This window comes from Sinocyclocheilus anshuiensis, unplaced genomic scaffold (assembly GCF_001515605.1).
Source record: "Sinocyclocheilus anshuiensis isolate Anshui unplaced genomic scaffold, SAMN03320099.WGS_v1.1 scaffold346, whole genome shotgun sequence".
NCBI lineage: Eukaryota > Metazoa > Chordata > Actinopteri > Cypriniformes > Cyprinidae > Sinocyclocheilus > Sinocyclocheilus anshuiensis.
The window spans coordinates 196,411-206,584 of NW_015546048.1; the positions used below are offsets into that span (position 1 = coordinate 196,411).

The 10,174-nt window shown below is 40.0% G+C and overlaps 1 protein-coding gene across 4 annotated transcripts; it reads left to right on the forward strand.

The window, feature by feature from the left end:
• The first annotated feature begins 78 nt into the window (after positions 1–78).
• Positions 79–8,096, forward strand: LOC107699046 (mRNA-decapping enzyme 1B-like). Of its 4 annotated transcripts, none has more exons than XM_016500206.1 (10): positions 79–316; positions 1,488–1,646; positions 1,797–1,837; positions 2,106–2,233; positions 5,466–5,532; positions 5,894–6,017; positions 6,137–6,259; positions 6,366–6,995; positions 7,138–7,299; positions 7,580–8,096. In XM_016500206.1, exons 2-10 carry the CDS (start codon positions 1,503–1,505, stop codon positions 7,658–7,660), a joined length of 1,500 nt encoding a protein of 499 aa, XP_016355692.1. In that variant the 5' UTR covers positions 79–316; positions 1,488–1,502; the 3' UTR covers positions 7,661–8,096. The 4 variants fall into 4 exon arrangements, with proteins under 4 accessions (XP_016355692.1, XP_016355695.1, XP_016355693.1 ...); XM_016500209.1 differs by lacking the exon at positions 79–316 and adding an exon at positions 600–622; XM_016500207.1 differs by lacking the exon at positions 79–316 and adding an exon at positions 1,155–1,184.
• Positions 8,097–10,174: the final 2,078 nt, after the last annotated feature.

Below are 10,174 nucleotides of genomic sequence, written 5' to 3' on the forward strand. Positions count from 1 at the left end.
CGGCGGGGTGGGGGGGGGGGGGGGGGGGGGGCTTCAGGCTCATCGCTTATTCTGGCTCATCGATTACTTTTCCTGTGTGCGAGAGAGCTCAGCGATCAGCTCGTTCTGTCTTGTTGTCAACGCAAACATGGCGCGAGCTGGATCTTTCGGGAGTTAGAGAAGTGAAATAAAGCGATATATTCATGTTTTACTAATTTGCAGAACATTGAAAACGTACACCAGGAGACCGGAACGTGAAATAAAGTGTTTCAGTCTCTTACAGAGTTGAATCTCGTTTTAAAGGAATTTTAGGAGTTGTGCGGTATTTTAAGTGCAGGCAAGTTTCACTTCAGTCCGATCTATAACAGGGCAGCAGCATCTAACCAAGGCCTCAATTATTTCATTTGTAGACTTATGTAGGCATGGATTATTTAATTATTAGTGGCAAGCATCAGTTACTATTGTTCATACACGGTTGGGGACTTGAACAAACCGCTAACCCGCAGTACCAAACTTCTGTTTGTAAAACGGCCCGCAGAGTTTGTGCTGCGGACATGAAGTTACTAGCTATCGGATTTACGACTTGCAACGAACGAGGGACCCGAACCAAATCTAGGGCCCATAATATAATGCAGACTTGAAGGTGGGCTCTTTTAGCTTGGGCCAAACTTAGCAACTGCATAGGAAGACTTTGTCAACCACACAGCATCGTTGCTTTAGAATATAAAGTTTATTTTATAGCCTTATTTATTGTATTAATTCATTTATGAATGTATACACTTTCATGTTACACAAGTCTGATATATTTATTTTATTTAACGGTATCAACATAAATTCCTGATTTATTTATATTTCAATTAAATGACTTTCACAGCTCTGATTTATTTAGTAAACTTAAACAGGCTTACATTTATTAAATATTTAAATGTGTGCATGCCTAATTGTTTTTAAGCTTTGTTTTACTTTTGTGTCTACATTTATAACCAGGCCAGTGGAGATTGTTGTAGGTCAGGGGTGCCCAAACTTGGTCCTGGAGGGCCGGTGTCCTGAAGAGTTTAGCTCCAACCCCAATTAAACACACCTGAACCAGCTAATCAAGCTCTTACTAGGCATTCTAGAAACTTGAAGGCAGGTGTGTTGAGGCAAGTTGGACCTAAACTCTGCAGGACACCGGCCCTCCAGGACCGAGTTTGGGCACCCCTGTTGTAGGTACAGCTTTTGATCATAATTGGGACATACAAGACTGTGTATAGATGTAGAAACAACATGTTACAAAACATTAAAACGTGCAGTATAAAGTTCAGTTCGTACTCTGAAATATATTTCAGATAAAGGATTTATGTGGAGTAGTTAAAATATTCCTAATAGGCTATGATGATACAGATGCATGTAAACGATTGCTGAGCAGCCTTACAATTGTTGGAATTAAACACTTCAATCTGTTTTAGTGAACGGTAATCTAGGGCATCTGCATGCTATTATTCAAACATCATATACTTTATTTACAGAACAGGACTGGAGCCATGACTGCAAGCACAGGTGGCGGCGGGAGCTGTTTATCCATGAGTCTGTCTGCCCTAAAGAGACTCGACCCCTACATTAGCAGCATCACAGACCTGGCCAGTCAAGTAGCACTTTACACCTTCAACAACACCACTAATGAATGGGTAAACGATTATATCAACACAATCAATGACAGTTAATGGATATATAGATTAATGACTACTGTAAAAAAAAATATTTATACATATTTTTTTTAAATGTTAGTTTATTTTTATTTTAAGTTAAATATAAATATATATATTTTTTTCCTGCAGGAAAAGACAGATGTGGAGGGAGCTCTGTTTGTCTATAACAGGTTTGTATGTTTTCTGGTGTTTTCAGCAGTGAAGCAGCACACACACGTGTAGTCCTGAATCAGAGCCCTAGAGATCTAAAGCGGTTTTAAGGGTCACAGAAATAACCTGCATGATATTCCTCAGCACTTCTGATATAGCCTAACAATGTACACTTGATTGCACTAACACTGCAAAACACCCACTCACATTTGTTTAGGTCCTTCAGATTCATAAGCTTTAGTTTCCCACTTATGTTGTGAATTTTAATGTAATTTTTCTGTGCATCAGACTTGCCTCCCCCAGGCACGGCTTCACCATCCTGAATCGGTTGAGTATGGACAACCTAACCGAACCCATCACTAAAGACTTAGATTTCCAGCTGCAGCATCCATTTCTCCTGTACAGAAACGCTCGCTGTAAGTCTCTCTATTTGTGAAAGAGCTCAAATGCATCCCAGTAAAGCTAAAAGAGTAATATCGTATAATATTGCACATAGCCAAAAGTATGCAGATTTGGTTGATTTTTCATAAATGAAAAAAAGTGGTCCTTCATTGCGTTTAAGGGCCCAGGTGTACTTCACTTTCTGAGTTTAACTGCGTCTCATGCTTAGTTGAGCAAGTAAGCAAGTAAACTTCACTGACCATGAGTGCAGATAGATGCAAATGGATCTTTCTTTCGAAGGGCTCAAATCACTCACACGGCTGCACTCACAACTTAACAGCCGTAAAAGTGTGTCTGAATCGAGAGAGCTGTCAGACTGGCGTCTGTGTGTGTGAGATCAGAGATCCCTAGCAGGCGTGCCTGCATGAGAGGCCCGAGAGCCACAGTGCCTTATATGGTGCAAAGAAGTGTGTGTGTGTGTGTTTCTCTTCCAGTTTCCTGCCAGCATCATAGACCCAAGCAGCCAGTCCTGATTAGATAACAAGCCTCTCTCACAAGCACACATGCACAGGCTTCCAAGGAAATTCATGATAAAGAGACCAGCAAATACAGTGCATGCGGAAAAGCCTTAAGTACTTCAGGCTGATTGAATGAATCATTGTAGATCTTGATGTTTCAGCCAGTCCAAAACTGATGTTTGAGCATTGCAGTGACAGTGAAAATCTGTGCTACTGCTAACTGACTGATGGGAAATTTATCCTGGCTGCTTCCAGATGTAGGTGAGACTTTACTGGCCAACAATTTCACTGAACTATTTGCCACAGAGTGGGTTTTTCTTTCCAATCAAACTCGCCGCCTCGATTGTAGAATGTTTTGAGTGGTAGCCATAGCACTGCTCTGTGGTTGTAAAAATGTTCTAAGTGGTTGTTAGTGTGTTGTAATGTGACTGCTAAGGTGTTCTGGCTCATTCTAGGGTGTTCTGGGTATTTGTTTACAGTCAAAAGAGCCCACCATTAAGTCTCAAAGGATGATATCATTTTGTAGGCCAACCCAGAAGTTAACATCACCCTGGTTCCCTAATCAAAAAGCCAATAGGATTTTTCCATTGACTTTCAGATTACTGCAGATAAAAATAAACTCATTGAGCAATAAATGCTTACACATTTTGTTTATCAAGATAATTTTCACAAATTAACACAACATTCATGAATTTTCAAATTCTAATACATTCACCAGAAGTAAAAAACTAAAGTTATGCTATGAACTAATTACACCATGGTGGCATGACTTCAAAGTCACCGCCATTAAGCTTCCGACAACTCTTTCAATCTTTATTTCAAATCTGCAAGTTGGAAAGTTTGAGGTAGAATAGTTTGCAAGATGGCAAGTATAATCACAGTGAAGCTGTAGAAGTGCAAGTGGACTAGTAAGCAGATAAGTTTTACTGTTTGTGATATCGATACAGTTTAATGCCCCCAATCAGCCATCATTTTCAGGAAACGTTAAATCTTAAATCACAAGTGGGTTATTAAAGATGTACCTTTTGTCGGAGAAGAAAACAAAAATGTCTTAATACCTTATTTTAGGCATTTGACCAAAAACCCATTAAAAATACCGAGACATTGGGACGATGGAACCTGAAGCACGTTGTCAGGTTTTTGGACTCATTACTGCAGCACTCTATTCTGGTTTCTAGATATGGCTCCTGTCCCTTGTTCAATGTAATTTTCCTGTTATGTCATCCACCAGATGAAAACTAAGTCTGGTGACTTACAGTACACCCCTCCTCAACAAACCACACGATTTGAGGTATTGTTCATCTCCATAGCACAAACAGCGCAAGAGTTACTTGGCAGTACTTTCTTAATAGTCGAATACTTAGTATGGGCAATAATAATGCCGTTACAAACACTATTAATAAGGTTTCAGACAACAGGAAGTAAGACCTACACTGTCCATCTTAAAGACATCACGCTTCCTCATGTGCAGAGGGTGCTGGATTCTGTCAGCTCGTCTCTTAAACAAATGCAGTGTCGTGGTTGTGATTTGTGACTGTAGCTGGAGACTTTCAGCAGGACTGTTGCGTATACAAAGCTCTTACCTCCTGGCCGCACGAATGTGTAGCCCAGCTCTCTCTCTGACACCAGCTTCCCTTTGAACCGCACCTCCACTTCCTCCTCCAGTCGCTTGTGCTTCAGCCTGTGCCGACTGAACAGCCCCCGCAGCATCTTTTTTCCTCTTTCTGAGATTTGAATCCTCGGCAGATTGAAGCTTTGGTCTATTTGAAGTCGGTCAGAAGTTCACCGTCTCTTCACTGCTCGTGTGGAATCTGCTCCATTCAGTAAAACATGCAGCGAATGCTCCAGCACTCTGTCTGACACGAGCGAGGGTGTGCGGTTCGGGTCTCTGGTTTTCTTTTCTCTTTGTTATGTTTTGCCAAGTTCAACTTCAAAAGCGCTTGCAATGTCCTCGCATCCCTCTCTGTCCTTCTCCTTGTTCTCCTCCCCCTGCTCGTTCTTTCTCACTCTCTCTGAGTTGTGTTGCTCAGTTCCCAGGCAGTATTTTGTTTGGGTTTTTTCCCCAGGCGCTGACCCGCGTGGTGCTCTCTGCTCTGAGAATGAATGGTTGTGGATACAGCACCAGCCCTTATTCTCTCTCTCTTTCTCTCTCTCTTTCTTTCTCTCTCCGGTGAACGGTAGCCTATAATCCCCTGCCGTCCCTGCTTCACTCCAAGCCCGTATTTAATTCCCTTAAACCCCCAGCTGCCGTTCTGGTTCCTCTGTGAACACGACAGACTGTGAAGCGCTCCCGGTTATTAATAATTCACCAGCCACTGCTGTCAGCACCAGGCTCTAAGTTTAGTTCATGAGGGCATATGAGGAACCACAGTTTAAACTTATTACTGCAATCTCTATTAATTGTTCCTAATACGGTTGTTCTTTAAAATGACCAGTGACTGTTGATACAAGCATCTGAAGACTTCATCTTGGTCTTTAAAGACATTTTGGTGTCCTGGCACAGCAGTTGGCTCCAGTTCTGCTTGGGCACTTGGGAGTTTGGACTCTCTGGGAAAGGAATGTCAGCTAAAGAGTGGAGTGTATGTATGTATGCATGATGGCACTGTAAGTGCACGTGTTGTCAGTTTCAGTGGTGCATTTCCACTAATTCTGATGCTGTGTTAAAAGTTTGTATTTCCTTATGATCGTCACTGGTTTTGATTGAATCTTTGATTAAGATTAACATTAATGTGTATATGTTTTTTGACAGTGTCCATCTACGGCATCTGGTTCTACGATAAAGAAGACTGTCAGCGTATAGCGGAACTCATGAAGAAGTGAGTTTCTCCTCTATCTGCAACTCACACAACTTTTAATTTGTGTTTTGGCTCTCCAGGAACAGGATTGGACACCCCCTGATTTAGAAGTACCCAATCTTTTTTATCTCATCACAACAAGTTCCAACAACTTGTCTTTGTTATTTTGTTCTTTTTGCGGCAGAGGAAACACTCTTGAGTATTTTAATACTTTGTTCCATATGGCAGATATTCAAAAGCTGTTAACGGAAACCAAATGTCACCACAATTTATTTTTGTTTTCTGTATTTAAAAAAACAAAGAAACAAGCAAAACAACAACTGTTTTGCAACCCTAGCTCTGACTTTCTCACAAACACACACTATTTCTTAATGCGTGTCAGTTTGGCAGGGCAGGAACAGCGGTTACAGCCGCAAATGGCAATTGGCTCTGTCTCTCCGCGATCAGCAGAGCAGGGTGTGGATATAATGCAGATGCTAACTAAAGCACGAGATGACTATGATAAGGTGACACACGTCTTGACGTCTTTTTTTTCTTGCACCAGTATTAAGGTGCTTCATATGCACTAGATGTCACCAGTGCACAGTACATTTCTCCTACTTGTGTTTTCTTCCTTTCTTTTTAGGGAAAACTCAGCGAGCCAAAAGAAATTGGCAGTGGTAGTGTCATCTATGGAAACCCCCATCTGATCAAACCCATTCCCCTCAAACCAGCACAGGACACACACATTCAGGGTCAAACGCAGCAGGTGTGAATACTCTACCTCAGCATGTTTGTGACACAGCAGACATAACATAAATGTAATATTTAAATGCTTAAATATATAAAAAAAAAAGAAACTTTCACTCTCTTAGGATACAGAGATGGACTCAAAGCACCTCTCGGTTGTCACTTTGTTCGGTGCTCAGTCAAAACCAGACTCTGTCTCGCCACAGCCCACCTCAGCTGTCAGCAGGGTGGGTCCAACGCGCTCTGCGGTGGCCCGCTCGCTGTCTTATGACGACCCTTCTCTGGCAGGTGGCGCCGTGGTGTCCAACACCCCCATGCAGCACTGTCCAGCCATCCACAAGCTCATGTCTGGTTCGCTGCTGCAGCCTCTGTCTGAATCCCCACAGAGTCGTCTGTGTGAAAACGGGGCAGTCCAGAACCAGCCTGACCCAATACAAAAACTGCTAATGAACCCTCTTCCTGTGGCAGGGACTCCAGGAATGCCTTCCTTACAGTTAAATCAGGGAGAAAGTGGGGTGGGGCCCCAAATCCACCCTAAGGCTAAAGCCTCAGGGCTGGCCCCGGCTCAGCACTTGTTCTATGTCCCAAATAAAGCACCCCCTGCTGGAGTGGCAGGGAACATGGTGTCGCCACATGAGCTTCTGCAGAGGCTCACATTGGTGCAGCAGGAGCAAGAGCTCCATCCCCATCAGGAGCTCCTACAGCCAAGTCTGACCACCAGCAGCTCCAGTCTCAGTAAAACTAATTCGACACAGGTAAAATAAATCTTTCTCAGCTATTCTGATTAAACTATTCGGGAATCTTTATGCATCTGCTGCCTTTATGTTCCTCTCAGATAAGTAGTAAGTCGTCTTACAGCAGTATCCATAACCTGTGATTTAATATGTGTGGGTGCAGGTGAGCTCACCGCAGCGTATCCCAGCGACTGTAGCCCCCACCCTCCTTCTGTCACCCAGCGTGTTCACCCTGACTAAAGCCACGAGAGCAGAACCAGAACCAGTTGAACCCAGAGCACTTAGCAAGACTCAGCTACAGGCCACGCTGCTCCACCTCATCAAGGTCAGAACCAAACACATGACTATCTGTATTATTCCAATATTGATAATATAATTTAAGAGATGCACCAATATTTGGTGATTCTTCTTCTTTTTTTTTTTTTATGAATAGAAAGTTCAAAAGACAGTTTTCCTATGCAATAGAAATCTTTTATAACATTATAGCATGTCTTGAATAATGCATTGTTGATTAAAGGTATTAATTTGAATAGTAGTATATGTAGTGTGTTTGACTGATTGCTGCTCTATCTCTAATTGGTTATTTCTCTCATTCTGTGATTCAGAATGATGCCTCATTCCTGGACACCATCTATGAAGCATATGTCTCCCGTCTCGCGACAGACTCCAGCTCAAAACCTTTCTGAAGCAGGAACACCATCTGGACACGTGTATATATACACGCAGCTTTCATGCTCTGAACCCATATCTGCATCCCATCTCAGGACTACCCTGCTATTCTGAATGTAGCATCCAATATGTTGAGCACCTCAGCACCAGATTCACAACAGGAAGACCAGTTTGATTGCGAATAGTATGATCTTCATACTCTGAACTGAATGATCTGAATGTCATATCAGTTTTGTATTTTAGATGTTGTTCACAAAGGGCAATCTTAAGTATTTTATTATGGATTTTATGTTTAGCTTTCATACAACAGGGCAAGAAATGTGTTGTATGTTAAAATCTGAGTGGAAGGACATTCTTCTTTTTATGAAGGGATTTTTATCTTTGCATATCTAAACAGACCCACAAAAGAAATAGCATGATGAATGACAAGGTAAGGAAAACGTGTCTTGTTTTGATTTCTAGCATCTTCATATCTCAGCTGACATGGGCAGAAACTGCCCTCAACTCTTTACAAGCCAGCAGAAATAGTTTATTACTTTCAGTCACACTTTAAATATACAAACAAAACTGTACACATATATATATATATATATATATATATTCTATTTTTCTATGGTTCTGTTCTTATATCAACATGCTGGAATATTTTTCTGTTCCCTTTTTGTAAAAAGAAAAAAAAAAGATCACATCATCAGTGTTTCCCAATCAGCGTGTCAAACTGAAAACAACCTGACAATTACATTTTCTTCCATTTGTTTTTCTTATTAAAATAATATCCCAACACCCCATTTAGTGTATGTTCTGGTTTTCTAGTTGATAATGGCTTGCTGATAATTAAATAATAATGAAATATTGAAATTAAACATGCTACACATGGATCTGTTGAAGCCCATTTGAAAGGTTTCAGAATACCTTTCAGGTCAGGTTTTTTTTTTTCTTTGAAAGAAATTAATACTTCTATTCTTTTATTAATACTTTTATTAAGACATTTAAAATGTTATAAAAGATTTCACTTTTAAATCAATTATGTTGTTTTGAACTTTCTATTCATCAAAGGGTGCAAAAATTTTAAGTTTCCACAAAAAACATTAAGCAGCATAATTTTAAAATGTAATATTATTTGACAATATTACTGTTTTTACTGTGTTTTCGATGAATGCAAATACACAAATTAATGCAAATACTTGGTAAGCATAGGAGACTTTCAGAAATGTTTACCAACCTCAAATTTTTAATGGTAGTGTAACCTGTTTGTCTAACCATAAGAGCAAACTGGACTTTCAGTATGGTTAGAAACTAATAAAATCTATGGCAGTTTCAATAGAGTGTAAATCTTTCTAGTTTTGGACAGATTATCTATATCAACTAGCTAATAATACTTGCGAATAACAATGTCTTATACAGCTCTTCGTCAAATCTCAGGACTTTTGTTTTGCTTTATTGTCAACATTTGTACACTAATAAGAATAATCATCTAATTCCAAGGGTTGTTACCTGAGATACAAATGACAATCATTATCCAGTAATTACCAACGACTGGTATTTGATTGGTTAAATGCTGTGGGAACCCTGTTAACGAGACATCCTGCAGCCATCCGGTATCTCCAGTTAATAACTGATTGTGTGGATTTATGAGCAAGCAGCTATCATAAGCATTAACACTAATGAACTCATAAGCAATCTCAAATAAGAGCTTTAATCTAAATAAGCATGGCAACAGCCTGAGTGTTGCCAGGAGTGCATGTGCTGCAGTTACGGGTGAAAGATGCTAAACGTACCCTTCATGCTTGACTGTGTGTGTTGGGTTTAGCTGATTTCCATGGTTTATTCCACTCACACACTATTACATTACGACCCAACAGTTTGAATACAGGAAACAAGGGAGGAACATATGCATGTGTGTTTCCCGTCAAGTATTTAATTACAGGTCGGTTTTATTGCAGCGTTTATGTTTGACATCAGTAGAGTTTAGTTTCCTGACATTTAGATAATGGAGTTCTACACCAAGATTTTTTTAATAAAAAATGCTGGCTTGTTTCAACCCAACTTTGGGTCAAATATGGACTAACCCAACTTTTGGGTTAAAATTTTCATAAAAAAATTTAACCCATCAGCTGGGTTAGTCCATATTTAGTGGTAGTCCATATAAGTTGGGTTGAAACAACCCAGCATTTTTTAGAGTGTAATACACAAGCATAAAACAATCAAAAATAATTCATAAGTGTCCTAGCCGGATGCCTGGTTAAAATACGGTGTAAGTATTTATAAATAAATATGCTAAAAAAAGTAGGTTGCCTTCTATATGTGGGCTTTTAACGGAAATATGTACTTGGGTGAAGACTAAGAGGTTAGAATAAGCTCAATTCTTTATTATATATATATATATATATATATATACACACACACACACACACACATGACCTTTTAAATGTTAGTTGTTGTTGTTTTTTTAAAGTCTATTATATGCTCACCAAGTAAAAACGGTGATATTGTGAAGTATTATTACAATTTAAAATGACTTCTTTTTTAGT

What these genes read in the sequence shown, in the direction of transcription:
- LOC107699046 (XM_016500206.1), top strand. Translation starts at nt 1,503, where the DNA reads ATGACTGCAAGCACAGGTGGCGGCGGGAGCTGTTTATCCATGAGTCTG. An exon ending in ACAACACCACTAATGAATGG is followed by an intron (nt 1,647 to 1,796) that starts GTAAACGATTAT and finishes TTTTTCCTGCAG; the next exon opens with GAAAAGACAGATGTGGAGGG. An exon ending in CCTGTACAGAAACGCTCGCT is followed by an intron (nt 2,234 to 5,465) that starts GTAAGTCTCTCT and finishes GTTTTTTGACAG; the next exon opens with TGTCCATCTACGGCATCTGG.